At 38.7% G+C, this 20,178-nt stretch overlaps 1 protein-coding gene across 3 annotated transcripts in view; it reads left to right on the top strand.

Moving 5' to 3' along the window:
• The window catches only part of CCDC171 (coiled-coil domain containing 171), a 306,243-nt gene extending 290,177 nt beyond the window's left edge, over positions 1–16,066 (top strand). For all 3 annotated transcript variants that reach the window (XM_032307226.1, XM_032307225.1, XM_032307227.1), the window contains one exon: positions 13,627–16,066. In XM_032307226.1, the coding sequence (XP_032163117.1) occupies positions 13,627–13,839 (213 nt within the window). In that variant the 3' untranslated portion in view covers positions 13,840–16,066. The remainder of the gene's footprint in view (positions 1–13,626) is intronic.
• Positions 16,067–20,178: the final 4,112 nt, after the last annotated feature.

Genomic DNA, 20,178 nt, shown 5'->3' with positions numbered 1-20,178 from the left:
GAGACACTGGGTTCATCAGACTTGTCACGGTTTTCAAGTGATGTGGGTGGGGGGCATATATGGCCAGTTCTGTGTAGAGACATCACCCATATGACACAGCTGGTTCACTGGAGGCAGCAGCCGGGGGAGGGACCCGACAACTCTTGGCGGGGACTGTGTGGGGCATTTGAGGTCTTGGGTGAGCAAGTCGGGGAAGACCCAGGGAAATGTAACTCATTCCTGGAACCTTGTCTATATCCACAGAACAATGAAGCTGGTAAACACCCAGTACCCCGGACATCAAACCTTAATACTACAAGAAATAGCAGCTGCGTGGCTATGTAGTATTTCAGCAAATTATTATTGAAGGAGAACTGGCCCCAGAGTCCGATCAGTTAAGGACAGTGAGAGCTCCCCTGAGGACACAGTTTTTGTGGGTGTAGTTCACCACTCTATCCCAGGACCTAGACAACATCTGGCACCTTGTAGGCACTCAATAGGTATTTCTTAAAAGAATTAATGAATAGTGCTGATTTTTAGGATGCTGACGGTGGATGTGGGTTTAGATATGTTTTATGCATTATGCAAACATGGGGAAAACCCATCATATGGAATTGATAATGTAGGGAATGGATTCCTGAAATGTAATCTGTAGGTGTATTATTTTGGAATTTTGTGGTCGCTGTATTATTCTCACAGTTCTATGGGATGTTCTCCCTAGAGATATGGGTTTGGTTTGAGACTTTGGGAAATGGCCCGCTTCTATGAGAAAGTACATTCCTGCCTATCATGTAAAGGAAATGTCATTGCCAGCTAAGTGATTTGTTTTGGAACATATTTCCCAGTGCTTGCTGTGATGTGAAGGCATTCCGCAGATGTGGACCTCAGATCACGTGATTTGTCTTCCATCTTGAAGGGTCTCTCTCTCTCACTGGGCGATAGAGAGACCATGTTCTTTTAGCTGAAGATAATTGAAGGTAACCAGCCACTCCAGAAAGACCCAGCTGTAGCAGCAGTCGAAGGGAATAAAGACTGTTGGTGGCATTCTGTGAAGAACTGCTAGAAATTTTGGGTGTGATGGAGTAGAATGAGGAAATGTAACTTAAAACAGCACTGTGTGTGTGGGGGGCATGGGAAAAAATAAGTTTCCAATTTCCAAATGTGAGTTTTTTGCTGATTTTGTTGAGTGATCGACAGATACAATGTCACTAAGACTTAGGGAAGTCATCTCTTTCAAACAACTTTAAATTTTAGACAGTTCTTCCCTTCTCCTCTTTACCCAAGTGCATGGTCATAATTCCACCCAGGGAAAAACATACTGCTAAAAAGGTCTAAATTTATAGCTTTCAGGTTATTATTAAATTTTTGACAGTGAATCAAAAAGGTGTAGCAATTTAAGAGGAAATTCTTGAGTAATGAAAAAGTGGTCAGAACACTTCTGCCTAATGGTTCCCAGATAGAGTGTGACATGTGTACATTCTGACCACAGAAGTTGTAATTTGGCAGCTGGAAGTGCTATTTGGAATAAAACGAAGGCGCACAAGTTGTAAGTAGCCACTCTACATAAGGAGTTGCTTTTGTGCAGGGTCGAGAGACAAGTCATTCCATATAATTATTTGTATTTGCTCCACTTGAGATTGTGGCTGTGGGTTAGATATGGAAGAAGGTGAAATAGGAAAGTGGCCTCCAAGAAATTAAGACCTTTTCAAAACTTGCAAACCACTTGTCTAAAGACCTACCCTCTGAGGCCTTTAGCCAATTACGTTTTCATTTCGACTGCACATTTCAGAGTCATAACTGTAGTAGAATATGGGTTTCAGTATACATAAAATTAGTCTTTTTTAATAAAAGGTTTTGGTTATAAAAGCAAGGCATGCTTGTTGTAGGTAATTTGGAAAATGCAGAAGTTTTGGGGAAAAATGCCAACAATTCCACTAACTCAGAGCAAGTTATCCTATGTGATTTCGTGTATAACCTTTTCACATAGATGGTCTAGCTCAGAGGTTGGCAATGTCTGAGGCCTGTGGACCAAACCCGCGTGCCACCTGTTTTCATATAGCCTGCAAGCTAGGAATTGTTTTCACATTTTTAAATGGTTGGAAAAAAAAGAGAAAGAAGACTTTCGTGATATGAAAATTATGTGAGATCCAAATTTAAGTGCTCAGGAATTAAGTTTTATAGAACATGGGATACTAATTCATTTTCATATTATCTATGGCTGCTTTGCAGTGATAACGACAGGATTTAGTAGTAATGATAGAGAATGTATGGTCTGCAAAGCATGAATTATTATTTGACCTTTTACGGAAAAAGTTTTCTGACCCCTAGTCAAACCTAAGCATGTGTCCATGTTATCCGTAAGTTCATAACCACAAGTTTTTTTTTTTTTTTTTTAAAGATTTTATATATTTATTTGACAGAGAGATTACATGTAGGCAGAGAGGCAAGCAGAGAGAGAGAGAGGAGGAAGCAGGCTCCCTGCTGAGCAGAGAGCCCGATGTGGGGCTCGATCCCAGGACCCTGGGATCATGACCTGAGCTGAAGGCAGCGGCTTAACCCACTGAGCCACCCAGGCGCCCCCATAACCATAAGTTTTATGGCTGTATAATATTCCGCCAAGTGGCTATAGCTTACTTAAAGATACTTCTGTTGTTGCATTTGCGATTATTTCCAATTTTTTCTGTTAGTATTGATATAAGGAACCTAGACATAAATGGAATTGTCAGATCAAATGGTATTATCCGTTTAAGGCAGCTGCCAAATTATAGTCCAAGTGGTTCTATCAATTTCTACATCACTACCAACTTATAAATGCCTGTTTCATAACACCTTCACTTAAATCTAGTATCAGAATTTTTTAAAATGCAGTTTTGATTGGCAACAAATAAATACCTTTTTACTTTCCATTTTTGATGACTATTGGAGGTTATCATTTATTTGTTAATCAACTGTAGTTTTACTTTTGCAAACTGCCAGTTTCATAACCTTTGTTCATAGTTCAAATAGTTTTTTTTTTTTAAATATTTTATTTACAGAGAGCAAGAGAGAGAGAGAGAGCACGAGCAGGGAGGAGGGGCAGAGGGAGAGGGAGAAGCAGACTCCACACTGAGCAGGGATCCCGACACAGGACTCAATCTCAGGATCCCAGGAGCATGACCTGAGCTGAAGGCAGACACTTAATCCTACCGAGACACCCAGATGCCCTGGTTCAAATAGTTTTTTTTTGTGTGTTTTTTTTGTTTTTGTTTTTGTTTTTTAATTTTTTTTTTTTTTTAAGATTTTATTTATTTATTTGTCAGGGATAGAGGGAGAGAGAGCGAGCGAGCATAGGCAGACAGAGAGGCAGGCAGAGGCAGAGGCAGAGGGAGAAGCAGGCTCCCTGCCAAGCAAGGAGCCTGATGTGGGACTCGATCCCAGGACACTGGGATCATGACCTGAGCCAAAGGCAGCTGCTTAACCAACTGAGCCACCAAGGCGTCCCTCAAATAGTTTTAAAGATAAAAACCAGGGAAAGAAAATTTTGAACTTTCAAAACTCCCCCCACCATCCACACTCCAAAGATAATGAACGCTTTCTTGTGATTCCTTTTTCAGAAAGAAAAATAAGTATATGTATGCCTGTGTCTTCTGTTTATTTTTAAAATATAAGTGGGTTCTCTCTATCCACACATATAATTTCAAACCTTTATTTTCCACTTAGACATATTTATATATTAGTATTTACATATACACCTTAATTTTTTTTTTTTTTGATGGTTATATTCTATGTGTCATTTCACTTGAATGGCACTTGGTTGGAGGGGTCCTTTAGTTTCACTTAAAAACTCTTTTTCTTTAACAAAACAAAAATGCTTCAGTGAACACATCTCTCTGTTCACCGTGGTGAACTTTTGTGAGTGTGGCCTAAGAAGAAATGCCTGGCAGTGGAATTGCTGGATCAGTGGTCAAGTACAATTAAAATTCTGTCTTCCAGATAGGTTGTACCAGCTTGCATCCCTGCCTACGTGGTCTGAGCTTGTCTCCCAGCAGTGGGTATCATCAGACATCTATATTTTTGCCTATCTTATAGGTGAAGGGTTGTCTTCATTGGTGTGTTTTGTATTGCATCTCTCTCTTTTATTTGTTTATTTAAGAGAGAGAGAGAGAGAGTGCGGAAGAGCCTGTACCAGCTGGGGGAAGGAGCAGAGAGAGAGAAGGCAATCTCAGTCGGACTCCATTCTGAGTGTAGAGCCCGACCTGGGGCTTGATCCCAGGACCCTGAGATCATGACCTGAGCCGACATAAGAGTCAGACGCTTAACCGATTGAGTCATCTAGGCGCCCCTTGTGTTGCAATTTTTAAAATTATGAGTGAGGCTTAGCACTATTTAATGTTTATTGGTTATTGTATTCCTCTCTTTCCAACCAAAAGGCCAATTTACATCTGAGGCAGAGACTGCCAGGGTTTCCTGATACCTGTTTTCCCATTGTTTCTTAGTAATAAAACCTCTGAATATTACCTGGTCCACTTGGGGTGGTGGGGGATGTTACAATTTTGACATCCCTGAAGTTTCATTAGACATGTAACCCAACTTCTGACCAATGGGATGTAAGCAAAAGTGTTTGTGATTTTAGGAAGTGTCTTTAAATATAAATTGTGCTACCTTCTTGTCTCTCTTCCGTCTGGAATGCAGACAAATGGCTAAAACTTAAGCAATTATTTTGGGCCCTGAGGTAGAAGGCATATACCGAGGCTATGGAGCCCAAGATAGAGGCAGTTTGTGTTCCTTTTTGTTTTTCTTTCTTTCTTTTCATTTCTTCTTCTTTTTTTTCTTGGTTTTTGTTCTTTTGTTGGAATTCCTGATAGCTTCAAATAGTCGTATCAGAGAGAAATAAACTATCTTGTTTAAACCACTGACATTTTGAGTTTTCTGTTACAGCTAAACCCAATCTTTTTTAAAAATTAATTTATTTTTTAGCATCTTAATTTAATTTTATTTTTTCAGTGTTCCAAGGTTGATTGTTTATGCACCACACCCAATGCTCCATGCAATACGTGCCCTCCTTAATGCCCACTACCAGACTCACCCTTCCCCCGACCCCTCGCCCCTCCAAAACCCTCAGTTGGTTTCTCAGAGTCCACAGTCTCTCATGCTTTGTCTCCCCCTCTGATTTACCCCAATTCACTTTTCCTCTCCCATCTCCCAATGTCCTCCATGTTATTCCTTATGCTCCACAAGTAAGTGAAACCATATGATAATTGACTTTCTCTGCTTGACTTATTTCACTCAGCATAATCTCCATTCCCATCCATGTTGATACAAAAGTTGGATATTCATCCTTTCTGATGGCTGTGTAATATTCCATTGTATATATGGACCATATTTTCTTTATCCATTCATCTGTTGAAGGGCATCCTGTCTCTTTCCACAGTTTGGTGATTGTGGCCATTGCTGCTATGAACATTGGGGTGCATGTGGCCCTTCTTTTCACTACATCTGTATCTTTGGGGTAAATACCCAGTAGTACAATTGCAGGGTTGTAGGGTCCCCCTTTTTTTTAAAAAATATTTTATTTATTTATTGGACAGACAGAGATCACAAGTAGGCAGAGAGGCAGGCAGAGAGAGAGGAGGAAGCAGGCTCCCTGCTGAGGAGAGAGCCCGATGCAGGGCTCAATCCCAGGCCCCTGGGATCATGACCTGAGCCGAAGGCAGAGGCTTTAACCTACTGAGCCACCCAGGTGCCCCATCCACACTGTTTTTCTTAATATTAGACTACCCTTAGCCTCTTTTCTAATTTGATTTTCTTTTTTCTTTAATAGCATGAGTCTATTGTCAGTTAAGAAAGTCACTCTAGAGGCACCTGAGTGGCTGAATCATTAAGCGTCTGCCTTCAGCTCAGGTCACGATCCCATGGTCCTGGGATTGAGCCCCGCACTGGGTTCCCTGCTCGGCTCCCTCTCCCTCTGCTGCCTCCCCCACTTGTTCTCTTTCTCTGTTAAATAAATAAAATCTTAAAAAAAAAAAAAAAGCAAGTCAATCTTATGGCTGTCATGTGTGTTATGCTACTTTTATCATCTTTTCGTTTCAGTTTTCCAGTGACATTTTTTTTCTAAATAGTTTGCCCAAGTTTTTATTTATTCAGTTTTTGGTTTCCCAAAGTTATTTGGGAAAATTCTTCTCTCTCTCTGCTCCTTCCCCCAGCTGGTACAGGCTCTTCTGCACTCTCTCTCTCTCTCTTAAATAAACAAATAAAAGAGAGAGATGCAATACAAAACACACCAATGAAGACAACCCTTCACCTATAAGATAGGCAAAAATATAGATGGCTGATGATACCCACTGCTGATGGGTATCAGATGGTATGATACCCCTGAGTGTGTGGACACATTTTTATGTTTCAAATTCCCTTTGAATTTTTTGCAACTATGTGTTTCTAAGACACAGAGGAAGAAATGGTCACCTTTGCATTTCTTGACCATTTCTGACCTTGCTCCTGGCAGGTGTATCAGAATTACCAGGGCGGGAGCTGGCGAGGAGCACAGGGTTGGGAAAGAAAATAGAAGAAGATAGAACCAAAGTTATTCGGGAAAATTCTTCTACTGTTTTTCCAACCTCAGTCATGTCAGGAAATCAAAACATCCACAGAAAAAAATGGGAATTGTTATCTTGTCAGGCACAAGACATCTTTAAAGTAATTTAAAATTAAAGTTTAAATGTTCGAGCATCACTTAAAACTTCAGTGCTGACTTTTATCTCTGAATATAGCAATATACAAGCTCCTTTGGTGAAGGACTAGAACGTTTATTTTATGTAAATGCTGCAAAATCTATTTATTTATTCCAGTACCATTGATAGTCAAATGTGGGACTATGGGCGCCTGGGTGGCTCAGTAGGTTAAGCCGCTGCCTTCGGCTCAGGTCATGATCTCAGGGTCCTGGGATCGAGTCCCGCATCGGGTTCTCTGCTCCGCGGGGAGCCTGCTTCCTCCTCTCTCTCTCTCTGCCTGCCTCTCTGTCTACTTGTGATCTCTCTGTGTTAAATGAATAAATAAAATCTTTAAAAAATATATATATATATTATCAAAAATATAAACATTTATTTTTATCCTCTAGTACAATCTATGTACTTTTATTTCTCAGCTTCACAGAGATTTGTTGAACCACTGCTCTCTTTATGGAACAGTTTTGGATATAAAATAAGCCCGAGCCAGTCTTCTTTGGGCAGCATGATAAGGTAGTGGTCAAGCCATCTGAAGAAGAATCCGATGGACCAAGAGTCACACCTTTGTCTACCATGTCCCAGGCTGTGCAACATGAAGCAATTTACTGTACTCTCTGAGCCCCGGTCCTTCAACTGCAAAATGAGGGTGACAGTAGTACTTTCTCATTGAGTTGTTGTGAGAATCAAGATAATGTCTAGCACAGTGCCTGACATATATGCTCGTACATGTTAGCTATAATTATAAATTATAAATTGGAATTTATTGTCATCTGAGAAGAGTTGAGGGAAAGGGGAAGAAGGGAATGCTTACCTTTTATATCTATTTTTTTCGTTTAATCCTTGTAACAACCTTAGGAGGGATTATTCTTCCTCCTTCACAGTTAAGGATGCAGACTGACACAGGCTCAGTAACTTGTCAGAGGTCTCACAGTTCATACATGGCAGGATCAGGTATGGAGCCCAAGGTCTCTCCGACTTCAGAGTTCATATCCTTTCCAGTATACTGTGCTGCTTTGAATGGGGGCAGAATCTGTATATACATGAAATGACCAATTAGCCATAGGAGACCAACACCATGTGAGCTGTTTGTTCATCAGAAATCTTATTTAGCCCCCGATACACTGCTAAGTGCTAGGAATGCAAAGTCCTGATTCCATTGCCCCAGTACTCATAATTTTGTAGGGGAGCTGTAAATGCATACAAATAAGTAAAAATAGAAAACTAGACACTCATGAGGGAATGTAGAAGTGTGACTGGGTGTTAGGGAAAGGCAGGCGGGGATCTGGAACAGCCTCACAAAGAAGGAAACATTGAGCAGAGTCTGAAAGATGGTGGGAGCCCTCATCTCACAAAGTACAGAAGGATACTCTGGCAGTGGACAGGTAGAAGGTGGGTGTGAAGTGTGGGGGCATCGTGTATAGGGGAATAATATAGAAGAATAATCCCTCCTAGGATTGTTATAAGGATTAAATGAAATAATAGATATTAAAGGTGTATAAGGGGCTCACAAGTTCCATCTGACAGGATTGCAGAGTACGAGGGAGGAAATGGTAGACAAAGCTAGACAAGGGGAACAAAGAGCCCTATGGCCCCATAGCCAAGGACGTGCTTCGAGGCACCACAAAGACTCAAGGCTGCTCTTCCAGTCACTCTGCTGCATTAACCAAGCAGTCAAGGCCAAACTTGGCCCAGATAGATCGCCTTTAGAGCTCCGGCTCTTGAACCATCGTTGAATGTCTACTTGAGGACAAAACTGTTGCAACGTGAATCAAGTATGTTATTAACATCTGCCATCTCTCTTTTCTGTTTGCTTCTATTTCTCTGGTTGCCCTTCCTTCTTAAACTCTCAGTTCAAGGCCTCTTAAGTTGTTCCCTATCTAGAAACTCCTTTACAATACTCCCCTGACTCACGTATCCCACATATCTTGATGAGAATGAGCTAAAGAGCCAAACTGGTCTGCAGGAAGATTTCTTGACTTACAGGGAAAAGAATGATGAAATATCCCTACAGGTTTGGCACTGGTAACTCAAAGTTAGGATTGGTAGCTACAAGGAATAAACATTTAATGATGTGATAGCAGGTGTATGTGTATGTTTATATGTACACATGCATATATGTACCTGTGTGTGTATATATAATGTATGCATGTGAATGCACGTAGCAAGTACATATAATACACACACAAATATTTGTCAAGTTCATGTTATAGTATAGTAGTAGTATATAGTATATAGTATATAGTAGTATATAGTATAGTATAGTAGTAGCATACTATAGTAGTATACTATAGTACTAGTATATAGTATATAGTAGTATATAATATAGTATAATATAGTTATATGTGCCTGTGTGTGTATATATATATATATGCATATACACATACAAATACATATATATAAATATATATATTTCAAGTATATAATAGATCATTCCACAAGAGAAAACTATATATATGATTATTGCCATTATTGCCAACTTCGTGCAGACTTCAATGTCCCATGACACCAGCATGGTGGAACTGGAAGATGGGTAGAATTTGGTTAACTAACATGAAGTCTGTGGAAGGTGGAATACTCTGTGATATTGCATTCAGAGTCTCCAGTGGTAAGAACGCTGGAGTAGATAGAGTAGTAATGGCGAGAGCCTCACTGGAAGGCCCTCTGGTGGGTACTTGGATTTCTCCATCAGTTTATGTGTCTTTGCACAACCTACTTGAGACCGGTCAATAGTTTACAGAACTTCCAACATCATCATGGGGGTCAAAGACATAAAAAAGGTACTACAGAATTTAACTGAATGAAGCCACATCATCTAAACTGTGGCTAATTTTGTTATCTGTGCACTTAAAAAAAAGATTTTATTTATTTGTGAGAGAGAGCGTGAAGGTCGGGGGAGGGACAGGGGAGAAGCAGGCTTTCCAATGAGCAGGGAACCCCATGGTGGGGTTTGATCCCAGGACCCTGGAATCTTGACCTAAGCACGAGGCAGCCACTTAACCAGCTGAGCCCCCCAGGCATCCCTCTGTGCAACCTTTTAGAGAACCATGTGCAATGTGCATTCCTCCTCTCTTTGTCCCCTCAAAATTTGAACTACTGTATTTGGAAAACTGATTTGTGGGTTAACATTGTTCACAAAATTTGGGTGTTAAGATTATGTCATATGCCATCATACATGGAATTTGGTGGATCTGTAGAACTTCAGAGCTGTAAAGGGTGTAGCTCCTTATTTTATAGGCAAGGGGATGTGATATGTGGATGGACTAATTCCCATGCCGGCAATGGCCCAGCTAGACTGCAACAGAAATGGGAGGGAAAACCGTGGTCTTTGGCTCTCCAGTCCAGCTCCTATGATGTGCCTGGCAGAAACCCAAGCATGCAGCTTACTAAATCACACTACCGTGCACTTTTCAGAAAACTACATTCCAGAAGACTTAACTTGATCATATGTGCCACATTGGAGACAAATAGTTTGGTGTTATTGTTTCGGGAGCCTTGCTCTGCAAGATGGCTTTCATTTATAGACAACTTATCTAGTGATTATTGTATTATTAGACTAATGCTTTATTTACTTTTTTTGTTGGGAAAACACTCTTGGAAGACTAAGGTATTAAAGCCTTGAAAAATGGCTATTAGACATGTCCAATTATTGTATTTCATAAAAATTTTAAAATGCAGAAATGTAGTGAACACATTCTGTATTGTGAATATGTATTTAGCTGATGGACTGTAACAGTTCAAATAGAATCATTTACAGCTTATTGAGTAAATAAAAGTGCTTCCATAAAGATTCACCTGACACCTAGCTTTTATTTCAGGTAACTAATCTCTTTTTGAAAAATTGCTTAAATTTAGATTTACATGAGAGAGTATCAGAACACCTCAGCAGTTTAAAAAGTAATTCAAATGACCATGGACTTTACGGATTTAAAATATAAGATCAGGCGGTGAATATTAACTTTTAATGGTCTCTGATAAAAAAGTTATTTAACTGTCTTTTGCTGTCTGTGTTATATTAAAAGTGTTATGATATATTTCTGGATACTATTTGTAACAAGAAAAAAGTTCATATTTACTTTTTCTTGGTGAATTTTTTTTTAAGCATATAATGTGTTACTTGTTTCAGGGGTGCAGCTCTGATTCATCAGTCTTACATAATACCCAGTGCACATTATAACACATACCCTCCCCCGAATGTCCATCACCCCATCCCTTAACCCCCCCCTCCTTGTTTTTTTTTAGCATCACATTCTCAAATCAAGATTTCACCAGAATTTTTGCTGTCTTGTTTACAAGCTATTAAGTGACTTAAAAATCAGTTCCCCCCCACCCACCCATTTCATGGGGGAAAAAAACCCTATTTTCTAGGAATGTATGGAGTATAGCAAATTACCCTACCAAAAAAAAAAAAAATGTGTTTTCATTTACACAAAAGTCAATCTGTTCACTTGGTGGAGGGCATACCTTTTGGGAGTGCAAATCTTTAAAAAAATCTCTTTTTTAAAAGTTATATTCCATTGTTAAGACATAAAAGTTCAGAAGCTAACATGCAAAAAGTGAGTCTGATTTGAAATACTAGGGAAATACCCAACATCCCATTTCAAGATGATGTAGTTAAAAAAAAATGTTAGATTAGATGAAAAGATGCTTTTGGTCAACCTGGTAGAAAAATAGACATATTAAAAACTTAAGATGAGACAGGGCAAAAGAGGACCCCCCCCCATAGAGTACCAAGATCTATCGAATATTAAGGAGAAATGAGCAAAAAAGAACTCCCCTCCCATAAAGTACCAAGATCCATTGAATACTAATAAGAAATGAGTTAGAGGCCTTCCCTAAAGGACAGTCTCCCTAATGTATAATGTGCTGGGTTGATGGAATCATGAGAACAAGAAAGGAAACTTACAAGAACAGAATACAGATTGGAGTAAATCACGTATACCTTTAATATTGCCAATAGAGGTGACTGGTCCGTGTGGCGCGATTCTGTTGTTCTGGTCGAAGGCATCAGAACAAAATACCCTCTGAGACTCCCTGACCTACCTTGGTCCGCTTTTGCACACTTCTCTCTTCTCATGTATAGTTTTCTTTGACCAGACTTGCGATATAAAGACATAACAACAAACTTTTGAAGCCTCGCCTGATGGTTTTCTTATATCATAATAAAGAATACTGTGGCTATCCCTCAGTTTGATTAAGAAGAAAATCAGGCCCTACCATCTCCTGCCTTTCTGGATCTCCCTTTGCCCTCAGGTCTGACAGAAGGAGAAGTTAGTAGACGGCACTAGAGTCCTCATAGTGGCAATATCAACCAGGTATGATGCTGCCCATTCGGACATACAGAAAAAAAAAAATGAGAAAAGATGATTCTAAGAGCTGTAAAAGTGCAAGAATTTGAAACTGTGGCCTCAGATGGAATGTGATGCCTCTGTTCAGGGTCCAGTATTCCAGTTTTGCAAATGAAACCTTATTAACGTTGTTAATCAGGGTCAGCTCCTGATCTCGGGATGTCTTCTCCTTCCGTCGGGATCAGCTAACCCCTCTCCTTCGTAACGTCATTCAAGTGGTCATTTTGGGTGGTTTTTTTTTTTTTTTTTTAACTTCAGCATAAAAAGGGATGATTTCCGTCAGCTGTAGGCTTGCAGTGGAGTATCAAGAAATCAAAAGAACAGAGATCAAAGAAAATTGCTGAACTAGGTGTTAGATGCAGCTATCGATTTTTCTCCATTTGTAGTTAAAAAAAATCCACAAAAATGGTAACATATACAACAGTTGCATTGCTAATATTTTCCTAAAGCAAGTGATGGCTTCCCTCTTATTTTTGCATGTAGGAGTGGTTTTATAGAATGTGACATAATAAAGCAGATCCTTATAGTTCTTGCAATTTTATTGCTAAAACTGTAAGAGAATCTACCAAAAAGAGGGTTTTGGTTTTTTTTTTAAGCTCTGAAATGTAAAGTGCGGTTTTTAATGGAGACACCTATGGAGATACCTATAGCTAGGCTTATTATCTCAAGAACATTTATATGCTGGGAATCTGGAAAATTCTGACCTACGATTGATCAATAGTTACTTACTATCAACAAATATCATAAAATAACAATACCTATTTGCTTTACTGATAAGACTTCGTTCATGTTAAGTGTTAACTATTGGTTATCAGTGTTACTGAAGGCTTCATCAAAATATTAATTCTGTTTTCAAGTACATCAGGGATGTGTGGATTTTCTTGATTTGACTTCTAGTAGTTTCTGGAAACCAATAATGTTTTAAAATATGTGGCAAATAGTTTCCATGTTGCAATCCCACATATTGATACATGATTTCCAAATACTTTTAATAGAACAGTTTTTATTGAAACAGAGCAGTGGCATTATTATCAAAGGAAAAGGCAAAAAAGTTCATTTCCCTGGCATTTTATTTCTCACTGCGCTATTTCCTAGAGGTCACTAGAATTGACTTATTTTTCTTTGGGCCATATTTGTCAATTAAATGAGACAGGCTGATAGATTTTAAAAACATAAATACCCACAGTTCATTTTCTAAGCAGTCGGATCTTTCATATTACAGAGCACATATTATATAGCATAATGAAATAAACACTCCTGGCATTGGTTTCTGGAGATTGCCTATGGAAGCAGAGGCAAAAAGGCCCAATTGCACTGACTGTTTGATGCAATAACTTTATAAAAGTTTTATACAATGTTTCAGTGTTTAGGCAAACTCCGGCAGAGTTCATGACTTCGAACACATGCTTGGGAAACAATTTAATATTTACATATTTTCATACAGACTGGCAGACTGGCAGAATGGCAAAATTAAAAATAACATTTCCACCCCATCTTGTGCTACAATGATTATTAGCCCTCACTTCCCTGTTCCTGGATTTTTATTCTGTTTCTGCACTTTCAACTCTATGTTTATTTGTTTTTTCTTCTTTATACTGTAGGTAGGATCACGAGACCATTCAAATCTCTCCATTCCTTCAAGAGCTGCTCTTCCTGCGGACACAGTTGGTGTGGGGGATTTTTTGCCTTTGCAAGCTGAACTGGACACAACTTACACTTTCTTAAAGGAGACATTTATAAATCCTCTGACGTCATCTCACTCCTCTTCAGCAACTATGTCTGCCAATGCCAAAAGACCAACTCAGATTGGATAATGACTTTATGAGATAAACAAACAAACAAAAAATGCAGGAAGAGTTAACAGTACAATTAAAATTGTTTTGAAGGGGGATTTTTCTTATCAGTTGAATTTTGTTTCAGCACAAGTGGCAGTGGGTTTTTAAGAATCGTGTGACATCTTGATGTGTGCAGGTACCTAAGTCTCCTTGAATAATGAAATAACCAACTCTTTTCCTTCTAAGTTTTATTTATTATCGCAGTGGCTCATTTTTATGTAACATATTTTTAAATGTTAAAGAATGACACATTTTGGGTAATTTCCTTCAGACTTAAAAAAATCAATAAGCCATTTTAGTCTCTATCTATCAAAGTTGTTTCATACTTGTCTATTTTAAAGCAGGACCGCAATACTTTAATAGGATTGAAAGAGCTATTTGAAATGTATGCCAATGATTCCTGTCATTTCATGGCAGCCCTGCCATGGTTCACTGAGCCCCCTCTTCTCTCTTGTCAGCTCGGCTGAAGACAAGCATTTAGTTGCAAACTTTAAGCAGGTTGTGCAAAACAGAAATGATGGGACTGCTTTCCCTCCTGCACAATAATGTCACTCCTGGTCAATGTGAGAAGGTCAGGTTGCTCCTTGTAAAGCTACATGATACCACTTGCCCATTTGAACAAGTTAAGTTAACTGCTGAATCCGGTCCCTGCAGGCACTGAAAACTCATCCTTTTATCAAGTCTGCATTTGATGAGGAAGTAGCACGAGCGTGCCGGCAGGATTTCTGAGGTATGGTTAGGCCCTTCCTAAGGACAGTGCCCACACGAGGAGAGCAGGTAATACGAAATAGTACGAGCTGAAAAACTTCAAGGTAATGGCTGTTTTGACCTTCAAAAGAGACTCCTTTTTTGTTTTGGTTGTTGGTAGGACCCCAGAGTGACGCCCATCTTTGATGCTGACAGAATTTAAAACAAGGCCATTGCCCTGCATTTTCTGCCTTGTAGCACACAAAAGTAAAATTGTATGTCAGGCCGAGATGTCGGGGAGCTGACAAGATGCCCCAGTGACATTTCAGCTAGAAAGAGCAAGTGTCTTGCAACCAAGTGGTCAAATATCAAATAATAGGTCAAGCAGGAAGGAGCTGAGTTCTAACCACAAAGAGGTTTCTGGTAACTTACTTGACAAGCTTTTGGGCGCTCTGTGGCTTGACAAAGTGATGTTCTGTTGGGTATCGCTAGACAGACTGTTCTTTATCGCCTTCAGAAGATCAGACATTGACATTGATTAAACTCTTTAACCCTTAAAGGTTAAATCCTTGCAGTTTGCATCATGGTAAGTGAAGAACAAAGAAATATCTGTAATATGTATTTGTTTTTGTATTAATCGTTTAACTCCCCGGTGCTATTAACTTCTGATGTGAACTGTACTTTTTGACAGAGTTTTGATACAAAATCCATATTTTATACTATTTTTCATGATGGAGTTTTTCATTATGGATACATTAGATAATAACAGTGTATATTATGGAAACTATCTTCTCTTGTTTTTACAGTGACATTTGATCCAAATATAATGCAACTTCTGAGAATTCTTTTTATTGGCCTTGGTAAATAAAATTTGTATACTAACTATTGATGTTATTAGCCAAATTAGCCAAGTGACTTATGCCATCGGAAGTGAAACTATGACTGTCCTACCATGTGACACAATCCTATTTCTTACAGTACTGAGCCAGCGTAATTTAGAAAGCTGTTTATGTGAAGTAAAATTACATCTTTAACCAAACCTCTCTTAGTTCTTTCCTGGAATTATTTTTATTAACCATGCCAGGTTTTGAATATTACAGAATGTACCCTGTCTAACATTACACACGGGAAATTCAACTTGCAAATTTATTGTAACGCAGAAAATATTATTGATTGTTTTTGTATAGTTCATAGAATAATCTCTGCGTATTTCAAAACACTTTCTTCTGTCATTTCGTACAATGATTAAGACATTATCTGTATAGAAGTTGATATACAGCTTTGTAGTTTATGTGACGTCACTTCCAATTTCCACACTATAGAAAAACAGTATTACCTTATATCACTTAACATCTCTTTTTGTGTGTAGGTTTATGTTGAATCTGTTTCCAGAGTTTACTGATTTAAGAGGAACAAGCACCTCTGTAAAATTAGCTTTGGACAGTCCTGGAATTTTCTTGCCTTCATTTTACCATCTGTTAATGGGATAACACCAACAATAAATGTATATATCTCCCCATATATGTGGGCATCTGATTTTACAGATACATTTTATACCGTCAATTTTGAACCACATATTCAAAAAGATTATTAAATCAAATCAAATCATGTCACATTTATAACCAACTAGATGCTAAAGGCCAAAGAAACTGAAGGATGGGCCTCCTGAGTGATCATTAGTATTCACTACCAAATATAGTAATTTTTATACCATATGCTTTTTTCCCAGAAGTCAGACCCAGCAGGAGGAGAAGATTTAATGACATATCCTATGGAGATCTGAGAAACTCTAGACTGCTTCTGAGCATGTTAGTGACCAATTGCTGCGGATTTGAGATCTGTGTTCTGTTGGCAAGGACGGTTGCACGAGCAGCTTCTTTACCTCCTTAAGAATGATATATAAAAGTAGGCATTTCTCAGGAGAACGACTTCAAATATTTTTGTAAGGGAAAGGAATTTTTCTTTACACCTTAGTGTGTGGATTTTCTTACTAACCTTCTGTGATCTAGAAAAATACCTCTATCTTCTGTCACTATCAAAGGGATTCTTAAAGTTATTGTTCTGATATCTAAGTCACACTAACTCCTTGAAGCTTTGCCTGAATTTTTAATATAAGCATCTTGGAATGACATAATACAAATGCTGAGGCGTGGGAGATTGTGGCAGTTGCCAGTTCAATGACAATTTAAACAGCAGAATGGTAACTTTCATTTACCAATGCCTGGCGTTTTTTTAGACTTAGCGACACCATTTAAAATTTCACATTTATAATATAGGCTGTTACCTAGGGCTTATTGAGATCATTACTATTCTCACATTCTTTTATTTGCCAATCACATCCGAATTCATTCTGTAGACCATACTGAACAATGGTAAATCGATCCTCTATTACTGCACACTTTTTATACATAAATCTTTGAATATATAAGGTGGAAAGTAACCCAGTGAGTAGTAAGCCCAGAGCTATAACTCCCAAGCCCACCTTATTTCCACTATGCCGGGCCTGCTCAAGAAATAATTAGCACTCTTTAAAGAAGAGAAAAATTTTAAAAATTATCCTGCCCAGTTAGGAATAATTTTGAGAAGTGTGTTTGGTTTGAAATCTACATCACTTATCCATTGATTAGACAAGACAAAACACAACACAACACAACACAACACATCCATCTGAATGACTAGTCATGGGAAGAATGGTGAACTTTGTACCTATCCTTCAAAGCAACGCTCTTCACGATGTTGCCTGGTGTCACTAGCTTGGGCTCAGACACCCCAGAGATCCTTTTAGATAAACCTTCAGTTGAAAGATATTGATGATCAACACTCCACTGATGGTCCATAGAAAATAATGACACAGGCTAAGCAAAGCTGATCAAGAAAGCAATAATTTGTACAACTCCTAGGAGGGGGATGAGAATTCTAAAATATGTCTTTTGGACCAATGGTATGGTAGACTGAGCAATGACCCCAAAGACATCCACGTCCTAAATCCCTGGAACCTGAAATGGTTACCTTACATGGCAAAAGGGACTTTGCAGATGTGATTAAGAAACTTGAGATGGGGAGATTATCCTGGGTGATCTGGGTGGGCTCTAATGGGATCACAGGTGTCCTAATGAGAGAGGGAGGCAGGAGGTGATCTGACTACAGAGAGGAGAAGGTTCTGTGCAGCTTTGAAGGTGGAGGAAGGGGCCATGCTCCTAGAACTACAGGGGTGCCTAGACGCTACAAAAGGTCAGGAGATAGATTCTCCCCTCTGAAGCTCCAGAACAGTGAGAGAATACATTTTGCATTCGTTAAACCACACTTTGGGGTAATTAGTCACAGCAGCCATAGGAAACTAAAACAACCAGTAAACTTTGAGTGGTTTTTTGTTTTTAAGAGATTAGTACATTAATATTTTAATATTTCTGAACAGAGAAATCCTTCCTTCTTTTAAATTATCCTTATTCATTGCCTTCATAATTTGAATTTCTTAATTTTTTTTTAGGTTCCCATTTTATATTTCTGGCTTCTGAGTATCACAAACAGTAATGGTCTATATTAGGGCCTTTAGTCACTCAATTGCCATCACTGTTGATAATTTTACTTTATTTTTAAATTTTTTTAAGATTTTTTTATTTTGAGAGAGAGAGAGAGCATGAGCAGGAGGGGCAGAGGGAGAGAGAATCCTAAGCAGATCCTGTGCTGAGCATGGAGCCCCACATGGGGTTTGATCCCATGACCCTGAGATCAAGACCTGAGCCAAAACCTGGAGTCAGATGCTCAACAGACTGTGCCCCTCGGGCACCCCCATTTTTGATGGTTTTAAATGAACCTATGATTTCAACAGTTTTTAAATTTCTACAGTATCAAAAAAGTATATTTTAATGTATAAATTTATCTTAAAGGCCCACTTTAAATGGTTGTTTTTAGGGTGCCTCGGTGGCTCAATGAGTTAAGCAGCTTCCTCTGGCTCAGGTCGTGAACCCAGGGTCCTGGGATCGAGTCCTGCATCAGGCTTTCTGCTCAGTAGGGAGCCTGCTTGTCCCTCTGCCTCTGTTCCTACCCCCTGCTCGTGCTCTCTCTCAAATAAATAAATAAAATCTTTAAAAACAATAAATGATTGTTTTTATCTGATTCCCACTTTCATTGGCATATTTTTATAGTTGTCTTACAAAAGAAATTCAGCTTGAAAGAAATTATATTAATCGTAACTTCAAGTAATGATTTGGAATTTATAAGTCATATCTTAACTGTGCCAGAGCATTTTCCTTTACTAGTTACCCATGAGCTCAATATATGTCCCTGGCCATCTATCTATGCCTTTTGTTACAACTGAAGCAAAAGAATTTTAATAATTTACCCAAACAATAAAATCTTTGAAAATTTTATTGTGTACTGTTTGAATCTATTTTATTATTACTTTGGTGAAACCATATAGCTTTTTTCTAATAGTTTAGTTCAACAGGAGCAATTTTCACTGAAATGATTACGTGTTCAACATAACAAAACCTAAAATATTGATGATTTAAACCCAGAGCATTACATATTTCAAGTACAGCAAAAAACAAAGCAAACCAACAAAAACCCCTCTTGTTCTATAAGGAACATATCCAGCCCTCCTGGTCAGTTATGTGAGATACAAATGTGTACATCGACCTATTGGTAGAAGAGTTCCATCTTCTCTCTCAAGCCTTGGCAGTTTTATTCTAGGAGTCTTTTCTGGTTGTGGATATGTGTTGATTGGCATACCCCAGTGTCAGGTGTCCATGAGTGCCTACTGAAGAATGTTCTCAGAACGACTCCCCACATAGTCTTTTGGTCCATTTGTTTTCAATAGCTCTCACTCTAAAGGGTCTTCAAACTGTATCTTCTCTGTAAATAAGTTTGTATTGACATATTTTTTTCTTTAAAGATTTTATTTGAGAGAGAGATTAAGAGAGAGAGAGAGCATGAGAGGGGAGAAGGTTAGACGGAGAAGCAGACTCCCTCATGAGTAGGGAGCCTGATATGGGACTTGACCCCGGGACTCCAGGATCATGACCTGAGCAGAAGGCAGTTGCTTAACAAACTGAGCTACCCAGGTGCCTGGCATTGACATCTTGAAGGGAAATTTTGTTCTTCATCTTTGCAGCAGGGAGACTTAATGGATACCGTGTACTCTGAAGTTATGAAATACTTGAATACAGTCTGGGAAGAAAATAGAATAGAGTTTTGATTTCTCTTCTCAATCATCTTGTGTGTGGGTTTGTTCAATGCTTAGGCATATGTTTTCCAAGCACTGACCTGAATGCTAGCCATGCAGCAGAAGCCCCATGTAGATTTTGAAGACTACTGGGTTAATGTTATCTGAAGATGCTTTTTTTTTTTTTTTTCCGTTTAATTGAGTCATGCTTCATTGTCTTTTATCGCATGTTAATGCCAGTGGAATGCTGATTGTTGACAGAATCCTCCCAGTGAAGCGGCTCCAGAAATGTTGTGCTGCTGTAGGAAACTATGTAAAATAAAAAATCTTATTTAGATCTGAAGAAGACTGAGCTGACAGGTTAAGAGCGATCAGATATTTATAAATATTCACTAATGACAAGAATATAAAGGGCGCTCCCTGTCCTTAATAGACCCCTTCTATGTTTTGGGGGATCTGTAGAAGGG

The sequence above is a fragment of the Mustela erminea genome, chromosome 12 (assembly GCF_009829155.1).
Source record: "Mustela erminea isolate mMusErm1 chromosome 12, mMusErm1.Pri, whole genome shotgun sequence".
Lineage (NCBI taxonomy): Eukaryota > Metazoa > Chordata > Mammalia > Carnivora > Mustelidae > Mustela > Mustela erminea.
Note: the sequence above shows the minus strand (reverse complement) of the source record. Positions and strands in the feature narration are given on the sequence as shown.